This window comes from Protopterus annectens, chromosome 2.part0 (genome assembly GCF_019279795.1).
Source record: "Protopterus annectens isolate FY-2018-M chromosome 2.part0, PAN1.0, whole genome shotgun sequence".
NCBI classification, from domain to species: Eukaryota; Metazoa; Chordata; order Ceratodontiformes; family Protopteridae; genus Protopterus; species Protopterus annectens.
This window is the reverse complement of record NC_056728.1, coordinates 1,961,927,098-1,961,942,138: the sequence shown is the minus strand read 5'-3', so window position 1 is coordinate 1,961,942,138 and position 15,041 is coordinate 1,961,927,098. Positions and strand designations below refer to the sequence as shown.

General features: G+C 35.8%; 1 protein-coding gene across 1 annotated transcript in view; it reads right to left on the bottom strand.

The window, feature by feature from the left end:
* Nucleotides 1-15,041, bottom strand: part of LAMA4 (laminin subunit alpha 4) — a 1,355,623-nt gene that overhangs the window by 208,228 nt on the left and 1,132,354 nt on the right. Inside the window, exon 30 of the mRNA XM_044061904.1 lies at nt 1,679-1,809. Within this exon, the coding sequence (XP_043917839.1) occupies nt 1,679-1,809 (131 nt within the window). The remainder of the gene's footprint in view (nt 1-1,678; nt 1,810-15,041) is intronic.

The window sequence follows — 15,041 nt, the reverse complement described above, 5'->3', positions numbered from 1 at the left end:
ATATATATATATATATATATATATATATATATATATATATATATATGCATATATACTATAATTAAATACAAATAAATTCATCTATATCATTTGCTGTTACATAAACCAGCTCTAAACAGAGCATCCTGGACTGGATACTAGTTAATTGCAGATAAAAAAAATATTGGGAATTCCAAGCTCTCAGCACCAAAATCCTCAAAACTTCTGGTGGGGTTTTAACAAAACTCACTCAAACTACACACAAACAAATTGCTGACACCATCTATACCTTACTTACCAACTTTAAACCATGCACCCCCCAGCTGACCTCATCCCAGCTGAGCCCTACAAATAGGAGCCAAAGCAGGGTGGTAACTCGAACAACAAACTCTCTACTTCGTCCCATAGCTCTTCTTTTTCTCTCTAGCCATGGCTTTAGACCTCAACACAGTACCACACTGCTCTATTGTCATTCACACTGACAATATTAATAAAACCGAACAACAACTACTTTTCCTCTCTATTTTTACTCTTACTAAATATCCTGCAATCATTTAACTTAGACTCTGGGAAAATCACTTATCCTTCTTCTTCCAATCAAAATAGGATACCCACAAGGATCAATACTTAAAGTCTTTACAGCAGCCGAAAACTGGTTTCACAATATTGCCTCTTACTGAACTGAAGAAAGAATAAATTATTACTTTTTACACCTACACAAAAATCATCTTCTTTTTTTTAACAAAACTTCTAATAATTAATATTGTAATAATATCCCCAAAAACCTAAACTACTCCTTGGGGTCATCACTATTACCACCAATCTTGATTCCCTTAACCATCAAGTCCACTCTATGAGCAAACCCTACCTCACAATCTTAGCCAGAAGCACTATAGCACACACACACCTACACACACACTCTTCTGCATGCCTCACCTATCTTTTCAAACTTATCTAAAGCTAATTACAATAAACTAGCAATAGCATACAATAATATAGCCATATTTGCAACAGGAACCCCCCCACCCATCATTTATTTAGCTCTCTTATTACACTTTATAAACATCTCTTCCTTACACTCTGCCATCAAGCTTCTAGCACTTCCTTCAAATTTGCCAACTGTATTGCACCTGTCTATCCTAGGGAAATTACTGCAATGACCTCATTAAATACTTAAGAAGCATTTTATAATCTGGCTAAATTCCCAAATGGCTCCTCCCTTGTACTAACTCTGATTTTTTCTCCTTTCCATCTTCCACACTGTCTAATCTTTACTAACTTTTTTTTTAAGTGTTGTTTTTTAAATTTTACTATAATGTGAGAGAGAAAAAAAAAAATATATATTATATATTTCTTTTTCATAAACAATGTAATTGTACTTTTTTTTATTTTTTTGTATAACAGCATAAATATCTGTTGTCCTTTTGTGCTTGAAAATGGACATGTATCCAGCTAGACTAGCCCGGTCAACAAATGTAAAATAAATAAATAAATAAATACTTGTAGATAGAAGGAAAGACACATAGCTATATACAGACATAGATATGGATATGTACATTTACATATATATTGGTATAAGGACATAAATGTGCATTATTTGCTTCCTCTGATATATCCCTTTCTCCATGTTTCATTTTGACTCCATTGACAGCATCAGGATCCTGTCTGACAGTTGTATTGATGCCTTGTATAAACTTACTTGGATTCTTTTACTGATGCAATGACAAAATGACTCTGTCCATCATTATACTGATTAAACGTTTGTAGGTTTGTCCCCCGGGTAGTGAAGAAGATGGTTCCGCCAGCCATGGAAATAGAGAACCGTTCAGACTTAGATGAAACAAACAAAAGAAATTTGTAAAACATTTGGTCTCAATCTCTTCTTCTCATATTGTTTTTAAATCTAACATTTATTTCAATACTTCACAGATTAAAAGCAAATGAAAAAATAGTAAATCATTCCTAATGAACACTTAGTGAACAGGGCATACCTGGTATGAATTATGCACATCAGTACAGCAATGTGTCCTTTGTGTATGTGGTGCGTGTGTGTGTGTGTGTGTGTGTGTGTGTGTGTGTGTGTGTGTGTGTGTGTGTGTGTGTGTGTGTGTGTGTGTGTGTGTGTGTGTGTATGTGTGTGTGTGAGTAAAATACTCTTTTTATTGTCTGTGTCAATTTATATATGCTGTTGTGTGTATGACGGCTGTGAGAATTTGTCTGCACACTAACAGTATTTGGCAGTAAATAAGGTAACATCTTCATAATGTCACTTAGCTGCATAAGCATCATAGTTATTCAATGATTAGCAGGACATATAAAATAAACCTTAATATCATATGTTACTGTCATATGCTTTCATGCAAACATAACTGGGCCAGAAACTAGACATTTTTTTATGGAAGCTACTTGAAGATTCTTGTATATAAGAATGGACAATATTACCATACCTTTCGACCTTTTAGTGCAAGCAATTTGGACAAAGCCTAAAATAACAGGGGGATAAAGGCCCACAAATAGAGATAGATTTTAAATATTGCTGTTATAAACTTAGAAAGTTGCTGTAATAATAGTATGTTTTTTAGCACACATTTCTGAAAGATATGAACCCTGAACCTCAAATGTATGTCTTTAGTTAAAGACTTCAATCCTGAGTGATTTGCCAGAGAGGCACGAATTTTATGAGGAACAGACCAAAAACAGGCAAAAATCTGGGCATTCTGTGAAAATCTGGACAGTTGAGAGGTATGAATATTATATTTTAAAAAGTGGAATTTATTTCCTGCAGGAACATTGAGAAGTTGAGAAGTTTATTTTTTATTTATTTATTTTTTGGGAAGAAATGCATTACACTTTATTTTAGTATCATAAAATGATTTAATTTACTTTGCATTTTAGACATGACTGTGCAAAATTGCACGAGGTTTCAACCTGCACATAGGTCATATGTTTGGCTAAATGGATTATCTTAATGGTGGTAAACTATACCACTACTTTACAAATCTGGTCAGCTACCCAGCTCAAATGGTGTACAGCAGCGGTGTCCAGTCTTTTGGCTTGCCGGGGCTGCAGTGAGTGAACAGAAATTGTCTTGGGGCCGCATATAAAACTATATCATATAGTTGACTCTTTTGCTACCATGGGCGACCAAAGTCGACATCCTGGCTATACTGTAGGTGCATTTGAACAATGAATATGTGAAATAAATGCCTAATATTTGCCTTAAAATTCTAATTCTCATTCTAATTCTAATTCTTAATCTAAAACAGTTAACACTAACATCTACCCACATAGCCGTGAATAATCTTTGGTGTTCCACCTTCGTAATGATGTGGAGAGATGCTTAAACTCTCTCTCATGTCTTTGAAGAAGACAAGATCCTGACATAGAGCAACATTTTATATTCACCAGGAATAATGCTTAAATACCATGATAAAATAATTGGTTTCAGTATTTAGTTAATAAATTGGTGTCATTCAAATGGATCCAGTGTGTCTCCGCGCGTCAAAACATTTAGCAGACCTTTGACAAGTATAGCCTGCATGTCTAACTCCTCATTTTTTATGTACTGGCTAACAATCTTGTTAACTCCACAGTGTCTGTTTTAAGCTGAATTCACCTGATAAACATCCCAACATAACAAATTCCAATCCTGACAATATCTAGGTAGCACTGTTGAATGCCAGAAGCATCAGTAGCAAAATGCCTAAACGTGAAGCCAGACTTGTTAAGCAGGATATTATCCAATGATAACAGGTGTCCATGCTAAGCTCATCCATACTGCACACTCCAGTTTCTATTTACTATGTCTATGTTATTGGGCCTCTTTTCATAAAACTTGTATCAGACCAACATAGTTTACATACTTAGTGTTAAACAAATTCTACATTTTAATTATTTCTAAAAAGCATCCACAAAATACAGCTAGAACAGAAAACACAGACACTGAAATGGCAGTTCACATTTAATAAAAAAAAAAAGAACTCATGAAAGCCTCCTAGGTATATAAAGTCACACAGTAGCCTACAGCAGAGCATCTGTACATATTAGTAATCAATATTGCTAAACTCTTGTTGCATGTTTTGTTATAGAATCCATCTCACTTGTGTATCCCCCACAATTTTATTTACCCAGAATGACATCTTTAAGTTTATAAACTTCACAGTTGTGATATCTGTCAAGTCAGGGAATTTATGAGCAAAAGTGATGCATTAAAATGGGAAAGAATCCATATACTTCTGGCAGTTCAAACTCACCTTTGCATTTCCCTGTAAAAAGCACCTGGAGATCTCCCCCTACTTCCAAAATTCAAAAAATGTGTTGCAACTAACAACCAACACACAATTTAGAATGACATGCTGACATATTTCCATTACACAAAACTTCAATATAATCCTGTAAACCTGTTCATTATTCCTTCTCCACCTCCAAGCTGCAACCACAAGAGACACATTAAAAAGCACAATATTACCTTTAAATAATTATCAGATTAACTGAAATAGGGCATCAGTATTTAACAATATACTAATCATATAAAAATTCACTGTCCTAATTAGAATTCTGAATTCAGTTACACCAGTTATTTGAAAATTGCTTATGTAGTGTATAATTAAAGTATTGAATTTGCTAACAATTTTAGTTATTCTGTGAACTCTGCAAGGAAATAGCTAAAAAAAGCTTAGAAAATCTTCATTTGTAGATGTGACTATAGGGATTATACTCAATACAAAAAGGACACTTGTGTAGAACCACTAACTAATACGATTTTACTTATTTTGACAAAGCCATAATAAGTAAAAGTGGGACAAAAACCAAAAAAATAGGGTCAGTTTTTTATTATTTGCTTGCATACTTAGAAAGTTGATAATTTGCCACTAGTATGCCAGAAAACCACAATTTTTTGAAAACAAGCCAAAAAAAACAGCAAAAAAATGACATTCTGCAAAAAAAATTGTACAGAGAGGTTTTTTGATCTCTGTTTGGTCACCTCTTCCCCATTAATGTTACCTATCTGCAGGTACCCATACACAACCACCTGATCAGCCATGTCTGTTTGATGTACATCTTCAAACAATATCAGCCCAGTAGGACTAGGAAAAGTAAAAGTAAAATGGATATGTTAAGTAGATTAAAATGAGGGTAGCAGATCCTTCTTGCAGATTTTTAGACTGTAATAGAAGTTTTGTACAGGTTCAAAGCTGTTCATTTTTGCATGCATTCACACACCAAAAACACAATGCAATTCAGGGGGTACAGAACCCCAAGTCCCAATCTCAAGCACTTACTGCGTAAGAGACAGAATTTTCCTGGATGAGATGCCAAAATAAGCTCCCCAGCTACATAAATGACTAGAAACACACAGTAGCACCATTTACTGCCATTTGTCATGCTGCTACTGTCCATTTTTTTCATTTTTTAATTTTTTTTTTACCAGAGTAGAAAGCCAATAAAAAAAACATAACAGGAAACAGAAGCTGCATACATATACACACAGTCAATTGTGTAACTGTTGTAATGTTTAAATTTGTACCAATAATACAAAAAGTGTGTGTGTGTGTGTGTGTGTGTGTGTGTGTGTGTGTGTGTGTGTGTGTGTGTGTGTGTGTATGTTTTTCTTTGTCTATATGAGAATTTCTGGGTTAGTGTTACAGTAAAGGTAGTTTAGATGATAGTATTGTGTATGTGTGATGGTGCATGTGAAGTGTGTATGTGACTTTTTGTAGTTTTGTTGTAAGACTGCTAGAATACATGTGCAAGGTGACACAGGGGTGGGGAGGCATCCTTCAGTAAAGATAATATCCTAAGGGTCATATGTTTTTCAGTCCTATATTCCTGTCATAAATAAAGGCAGTTACACTATATGATTTAGTTATAAGATGCAAAACAGAGTTCTTGCCAATATTCCCTCATGTAAACTTTCAAATATATTCATGTCTGTGTAGTTACTGAGACGTTGTTTCAATGCAATGACAGCATTTTCTCTGTATCAGAGTTTAAAGCCTATCATGCCTTCAGGTATACCATATATATATATATATATATATATATATATATATATATATAATTATAAAATTTAGGAATAAATCTCTGGTGGAGCTCCCATTTTCTATCAGAGGATAAACATAATGTTTCTGTGGGGCCAGATAACATACCAGACAGCATTCTCATCAGTGCCAAATGTACCATCTGAGGCTCTACTGAAAGGGTTTGTCCATGATGCCTGCAGAACAGTCACTGTGACTCTTCTACACACTGGTGGCCCCTGTACCGACCGAGGTAATTATGGTTTCATCAGCATCACCATCCTTATATGCAAAGCCATGGAATATATCATAGCAGAATGTATTTATGCAACTTAAGGCAACTTAACTGACTAGATCCCACTCAGGGTGGTTTTGTGAGGGGCAGGTCCTGTTTCCTGAACTAGTAAACTTCTTTGAAAGTTTTACAGAGGCTGTAGACAGTGGTCACTGTCTGCTTGTTGCTTATCCTGACCTAGTCAAGGCCTTTAACACTATTCCCTGTGCCAGTATTACTGAAAAGTTAGACAAGCATAATGCAGATCCCAGTATTGTCTGATGGATTATAAACTGAAATACCCAACAGATCCCAAGTAATAAGAGTTGTTACTGTCTCTGAATGTAAAATTGTAATTAGAGGGGTACCACAGGGATCAGTGCTAAGCTCCTTTTGCTGTTTAGCACTTATTTTTGTAGACATCCAAGCAATATTCTTGAATTGTGCTTAACCAAGTTTGCTTATGGTTGTAATCTACGCACTGTTCTCCACTCAACCACTGATATTAAACTGCTCCAAAAAGGGAACCAACCAGATTTTTCAGAATGCCTAGATTTTTGCCTCATATATTTAGTCTGTTCCTCATAAAATTTGTCACTTTTTGGCAAATCATTAAGGACTGAAGACATTAAATAATGACACACATTTGATGTTCAGACTTCATATCTTTTAGGAAATACACACTAACACAAAATCTCTTATTGCATGAACTTTCTAGGTTTATAAATGCAATATTTAAAATTTGTCCCTGATTTCATGCCTTTTATTTTTGGCTTTGTACAGATTTCTTGTGCTTAGAGGTTGAGATGTCTGTGCAATGTGCACATATCTGGCATACTGGAAATAGTTTCATGCTAAATGGAAAAAAGTGCAGCATAGTAGAGTCTGACAAAAAGGCTGTTCCCACCTGATACGTTACAGGTGGTAATCTTCTTCAAACAGATATGGTCATAAAAATCCTGGGTACTTATCTGGACAAGTCTCTCCCATTTGATCATCATGTTTCCATCATAGTCAGGAAATCTTTCTGTCTGGAACTGAAAAGTTTTTTATCTTATTAATTTAATCAGCAGATCTATGACTGTCAGTCATTGAATTTAATTTAATGAAATGTGGCTTTGTGAACCAAGCTGGGTTTAAGGGAAATTGTTTCATTTAAGCCTGGGCTGTGATAGGCTTGTAACCTTATCTGCCATTTTGTCTCTCTTGCTTCTATGTAACTTCTATAGTCACCTCCTCTGGTGTTGTTATTGACAAATGGTTGAAGCAAGTTGTGAACAAAGCTCAACATTTACTGAAGGATTCTTGGGATTTCCTAGGTAGAATTTCTAGTAATCTATGGGATGACAAGATTATATTTTTGACCAAAGGTGTTGTTGACTTGTTCACCTCTATTCCCAAGGAGGAAGGCATGGAGATGTTCAAAAACAGTATTAGGAGAAATACAATTTTTGATAATGATAGGATAGAGCTAATCCATGACTTTATGGGAATTGTCCTTGATTATAATTTTATTACGTTCCAGGGTGAATACTTTAAAAAAAGAAGAGGAGTTGCTATGGGTGCATCATTCACCCCTATATATGCTAATTTAGTTTTGCTGGAATGGGAGAACAATAAGGTATTTAAGAGTGAGTTTTATAAAGATATAGATTCATAGATTCATAGATTAGTACTAGGCTAACTGCCCTTGCAAGCCATTTTAAGCCTAGCCAATTATCCCCTGTGAGATTCAAACCCTGTACCTTGTGGTTGTAAGGCAAACACCTTAACCATTAGTCCACCCTCCCAACCCAAAAGGGACATTTCCTTCACACACACTAACCCCCTCAGACAGACACACACTTATCATTCGCAGGATTCAAACCCCTGCCTAACTATGTTATGACACTTGAGACAGACCATTTTTTGGATGATATCTTTGTGCTTTGGTCTGGTACAGCTAGTAGGGTCAAAGAATTTGTTGATTATTTACATCAAACATCTAGTTTCCTGGGATTTACCCACACCAGTAGTAACCAAAGTATTAATAACTTGGATACATGCATAGAAAAAGGAAAAACAGGGTTCACTTCAAAAATTCATAGGAAACCCACTTTTAGCAACTCCTACCTCGACTATACTAGTAACCATCCACAACAGCAAAAGAAAAGTATCATCAAAGGACAATTCATCTGTGTCGCCATAATGACTTCCTAGGAAGAAGATGTGAAAGGAGAATTAAACAAGGTAGCCAATATGTTTTTAGAAAGGGATTACCCAAATAATTTAGTTAAGGAAAACCTGGAATATGTTCTTAAAGAGTGGGGAAAGAGATATAAACCTCTCCTAGGAATTCCTTTTACATCTCACAATACAGTTACAGTAGGAGAGAATGCAGAAAATGATAGCTATGAAAGGGCCATGGTTGTTCCATATTGGACTAGGGCAAATGACGTTACTAATATAGTAGAAAAGAACTGGGCCATTTTGAAAAGTAATCCCTCCATGTGGTCCATTGCAGGACCTAAGCCCTTATTTGTTTTTAAAACAGGTATAAACTTCAAAAAATTGTTTGAGGGAAAGTCTAGAGGTTCTGGTAACCTCAAACAAGGTACCACAAGGTGTGGGACATGTTCCTAATGTAGATACATTTGTTAATATAACACTACATAACACGTTAAAAGCCAAAGTTTGGTTTGGCAAAGGAAATTGCCGAACAAAAGGGGTTGTGTATTTGACAATGTGTAAATCCTGCCCCATGTTCTACGTTGGAAAGACCGAGAGATGCTTGAGGGACAGGATTTACTAACACATTTATCAAATATCGACACACACCACCACTAATGCACTTTTTAAACATTCAGAAGGATGCACCAATTTTAATGTTTTTTACATTTACTGTTTTAGAAAAAGTATTGCCCGACCCTAGAGGACGTGACTACAGAAATTACAAAGAAGCAAGAGAGACAAAATAGCAGATAAGGTTACAAGCCTGTCACAGCTCAGGCTTAAATAAAACAATTTCCCTTAAACCCATCTTGGTTCACAATGCCACATTTCATTAAATTAAATTCAGTGACTGACATAGTCATAGATATACTGATTAAATTAATAAGATAAAAAACTTTTCAGTTTTACCATTTTTATATATGATTTTACACATGAGTTTATTGGTAGAAGTGTTTTTACTTGTTCTTTATTATTAATTAATTAATTTGTGATGTCATTTTATGTGTGTTTAAATAGATTCAAATGAAACAAGTGTTGATTCTGATTAAATCCCTGGCCAGGGGATGAAAGCGCTCAGTCCGGTGGTTTCCAGTTTTATAATTAAAGTGGATTTTATTGCTGAATTCTTTGGTTGCTGCTATTTGTGTTCGACTACACAAGAAAACCTTTTTGAGATTTCCTGACTGCTGACAGTGTATTTTTTGTATTAGTGGTTTTGGTCAACACTGGTCACTCCATTTTGTACATCCATTTTCTACCCTCACAGGAGGTTCTTCAGAATCCAAGTCATTAACCAGTACTTTCAGTCTCTATCCTTTCTTTCAGCCTACTAATGGTTCTATTTTCTTCAAATGCATAGCATCAGTTAAATTGCCCTTATAGTAAATCAATTCATATTTATCCTTTTGTGGATAAACTAATTAATTAATTTGCTAATTGATAGTTTAAATATGGTAATTACTTTTCTAGACTCTCAGTTTGACAAATACTGTGAAGATATGAATGAGGTCTGTTGACACAGGATTTTTTTTCTATAAGTACTGCTGGGCAGAATGTAGTAGAAGGTTTTCTTCACAAAGAAAATAGTACAGGAGATGGTATCCCTTGTGCTGCTGCACTGCAAACCTACTATTCTTGTGGTAAGAAATATACCAGTGAATATATAGCTCAGAATGTCAAACTTTTTTCTTGCAGCTTTTGTCTGCTGTCTGTGAATTGTCAGCTTCCTCTGAGCCAAGTGGGTTATTCTTTCCTCATTAACTGACCCAATGATTACTGGGACGAGCCACCATTTGAGCCATTAGAGATGGCTTAAGGGTTTTTCTGCTTTATGGATCTATCCCCCGCATATACTCGAATAAGCTCTGAAGTGGGGTATGCCATAGCTAAGTGAAGAGGACATACCCTCACTTCTACAAGGGGCATTCCCTCATCCCATAGCATGACTGACAGTTTTCACAGTCTCCACTAGGAAAATGGCACCATATCTTTGTACCTATGAGTGTGAGTAATCCCCCTGGGGAAAAGTAAGCTGGTCATGTCTCTTTACTTCAGCTCACCCCCCCCACCTGGCATCTCCATTGCCAGGGCTACATCTGAACCCTGGTCACCTGGGTCATAGTTAGGACTTCATCCCTCTTTCCCATGGCTGAAAGCCAGAACTGAGAGAGGAAATTTTAACTTATTTCAGAAATTCCTGGTATCAGTTTTATGATTCCCTAGAGATGCATCTTACATTGATAATATCCTTAGTCAATGAGCTTGAATTAGGACTATCTACAACTTCCAACCACTTATCTTTCAAATTTCTGAGATCTGTTTTAGGATTCCCTAAAGATCCACCTTACACTGTCATAATCTTTAGTCAAAAACCTCCAATCATATCTCTTAACTGTACAGATTTTTGCAGAATGCCCAGAATTTCATCTCATATTTTTGGTCCATTTTTTAAAACATTCTGTTTTTCTGGCAAACCATTGGCAAGTCATTAAAGATTAAGGTCAGAACATGACAAACATTTGAGTTTCAGACTTCATACTCCTCAGAAAATTCATGTTAACACAAAATCTGATATGCTATCAACTTTCTAAGTCTGTAAGAGCAATATTTAAAAACTGTCCCTATTTCGGGGCTTTGTCCCCCTATTATTTATGGCTTTGTCAAGATTTCTTGCTCTAAGAGGCTGTGATGTATGCCTCCATTTTTGACTGTCTATAGCTACCTAAAGTTTAGACAATCTATTCTTGAATTTGGATTTTTGATGACCTATATGATGTACTCAGGATAGAGAATACATCAAGTCCTTGAAAATTAATTGGGCATTGCCCCTGTTCAGATAGGCCTCTATATCAAGTGAAGTTCAGATAGGCCTCTATATTAAGTGAAGTAGTAACTGTGTTAACATTAACTAAAATATTAAATATCTGTATTTTATCAGGGGTCTTAAAGGTGGCATTTGGCAAGATAACAGTCATGTGTTATTTAATAAGACAGTACAAGGTCATACCACATTTACAAATTAACCATGCAACCATGGGACCTGGTAGTCTCTATGTAAAGTCAGTTACTGGCATGGGATTTGCCAGGAAGAAGTAATATGCAGGCAGACAACATAATAAGCATCTAGGTTGAGTCCTCAGACTATTATTCTGGAATCTGTTGATGGTGACAATACTTTATATAAGTTGTGTAGGGAGAAGAAAGTGAGATGTAATGAATTTCTCAGTCCGTTGAGGCCTGTCGCAACTGTGAATATGAATGATGCAACAAAAAACACTTTGAGTAAACTGCTACAGCTAACCAAGGCTAAATCACACTGGAAAAACATAAAGAACATAAGATCTCTTCTGGATGGCTGACAGCTTTTAAGAGCCCAAGGCCACTTTTGTACACAACAGTCCAGCAGAAAAAAATGGTTTAAGTAAAAATGGCAGATGGCTCATCTAAATGTGTCGTGGAAAGGTCAGATTTGTACTAAATATAACAAAGTTAAGAAAAGCAAAGTGGAGAATGAAATTAAGAATAGTAGACCCAAATTAAGATACAGGTATTACAGTCACAGTTGGAACACACAATTAAACCTATTATTGACAAAATAAAAGAAAAAGAGCCAGAATTGTTGAAGTATAAAAAGAAAAAAATTGGAATGAGGTCTTGGTGACTATAATTATCTGTTTTTTTTTTTTTTGTGAAAATGATGACAGAGAAGAGTAACTACTCAAACAGTAAGGCCTCAAAGTGCTAGTGGTGATACTTCCTATACAAGTGTTGCCAGAAGTAGCACATCAACAAAGGAAGGAGAGGTGAGGGAAAACCAGAAGAAAAAGATGCATGAATCAGGAAAATCTAAAAAAGCACAGAGGAGCTTTGTCCATGTCAAACACAGAAATTTCATATATGGTGATTTTCTGCAGGAGCATGAGGATTTCCATTTAATCAGTAAGAAAGAGGATGGACAAACTAGGGTACTTTTTTTTTAATTAGTGATTGTTGGCATCGGTTCCTCTGACATTTTCTCAGACATTGACTTGTTCAGAAATAAACTATGTAAAAAGGGCACTTTGATTTTGAAGTTTTCAGTGGTGGACTTCCCTGACTCCATCTTTTCTGCGTTATTCATACCTACCAACATTTCTGATTGTAGTACTACAGAAGGAAGTGTATTCTTTAATTTGGAAGTAGTATCTATATTTTATCGCTTCTACTGGATATGTAATAAATAATTATATGAATGCATCATGTGGTGAGAGTTTGAGAAAGTCTATTGATTCCTTTTGTTCTTGCACAAGTGATTTGTGTTACTGTTGTGAGGATTTTCATTTTGATAATTGTTATCACAAAGACAATAGTTCTCCTTTATGCCCCCTTTTAATAACTTGACTGTGCATAGGTTTTATGATGTTCTGATTTATAATATGGTTACATTTAACAGTATTTATGTGAGTGTTAATTTGTTAACTGAGATAGTACAAATGGCTATGCAAAAACCCTTTTCAGTGGGGTCCTAAGGAGAAAAACTCTAGAAGTTAAACAATAATGTTTTTGAATAAATGAATAATACTTATATGAGTTGAAGAAATAAAAAATACTGGTAAAAACAGTTAGGAGTTAAAGACATAAAGTAGATAGTCAGTACATAGGAAAGAAGCTGTGTTTGGGGTATGGTAGGGTATAAATTTAGGAGTTAGGAGAATATGGAAATGATGTTAGCTAGGTGAGCAAGAGCAGGAACAGTTCTTATAGCAATAATGGAAAAAGTTTAAAGAAATCACAACATAACACTCACGTAGTGGTGAAACCTGCTGATTAAAGAAAGACAGAAGTACTTCTGCTATATAATAACCAAGTCGTTTGGATAATGAACACATTGGCATAATGGTTAAGGTCTTTACCTCACAGATACAAGGGACAGGGTTAGATTCTGACCACTGGTTGTTGGTTAGGCTTGTAATAGTCTGTAGACTAATAGCCTTAATAAATCTAAGTACATCAAACTGAATGAATAGTTAAAAGTTATGATTAAAATATGAGCTAGATTGGATTTCTTTTACAGGAAAAATGTATTGAGAATCTATAAGCCAGTGAGCCTAGAGTTCCTTGTTTTTATCTTGCTAATATGGGGCAGCCACTGCGGTGCAGCAGTTAGTGTTGCTGCCTCACAGCAAAAGGTTCTCTGGTTCAATCCTCGGCTAGGGTGCCTTCTATGCGGAATCTGCATGTCCTCCCTGTGGACACATGGGTTTCCTCCGGGTGTTCCAGTTTTCTCCCACATCTCGAAGACATGCTGTAAGTTGATTGGACACTCTAAATTGGCCCTAGGTGTGAGTGCATGTGTGTGTGCCTTCTGTGGAAGGTTGGGTGCCGGGCTGACAACTCGACACTGTAAAACGTCACTGCCAATCATGAGCGGACAGGTGATCTGCTGTGGCGACCCCTAACCGGGAAAAGCCGAAAGAAGAAGAAGATTATCTTCCTAAGATACACAAATATTTGGACGATTCCCCTGGCAGACGCATTGCTGAATGGAATCTTCTTGGAGAGGAAAGGTAGGTTTTTGAATACAGTTTTATTACCTCGATCATGCTACCATTTTTGAAAGAAAAAAAATGTTAAATGACAGACGCAGTGAATATTTACCGTTATATACTTGCGGTGGATGTCATTATCAAATGCACATCTGGGATGGTGATGTTCTTCAGCTTGGATGCATTGATTCATTTAAGTAAAGCAATGTAGCTTTACTTAAAAAAATAAACAAATGCCTGCAGATGCAGAAAACCTATTTAAAGCACTGCACTGGGATGTCAGAAGACAGAAAGTCTGCAAGTATAGCAAAGAAATCTATGTGGGTAGCTGAAGCTGTGGATGGTAATGGAATGAAAGTAATTTTTTAATCTGGCAGACAACAAGATTTGTTTTGGAGGGGCTAGTTGTGCTGTGGATGAAAGTAACTTGCATTTCTGGTTTGCTCACTTTAAAGCCTGGTATTAAGGGCTACAGATCATTTGTATTGAATATTTTGGAATGCTTTTGTAATATGCTGGCAGTTAGCCAGATTGGTGGGTTAGCTGGACTGTGGATAGAAGAAAATTGCCTTCTTCATTTGTTCAATTTAAAGTCTGTCATTAAGGGATAGTTTGCATTAAATAAACAGTCATATTTATGCTCTCTCTTTTGATGGCGGTTGCTCTGTTGTGGATGAAAGTCATTTGGATTTTTCATTTGCTCAGATTAAAGCCTGGCATCAAGAGCTTGACTAGTTTGCATTGGTGTAAAATAAATTGCAATGTTTATTCCCTGTTTTGTTGGTGGATGACTAGCTGTACTATGGATGAAATCAACTTGTACTCTTTTATTTGTTCAATTTAAAGTATGACATTAGAAGCTAGTGTTTATTTGTATGAAATAAATTGGAACATTTACTCTCTCTCTCTCTCTTTCTTTTTATATGTTGGGAGAGGCAACAACTGGGGTGGGGGCTATGATGTTGATGAAAGTAATTTGTTATCTTTAACTGCTCAATTTAAAGCCTGGCATTAAGGATGCCCAATGTGTAC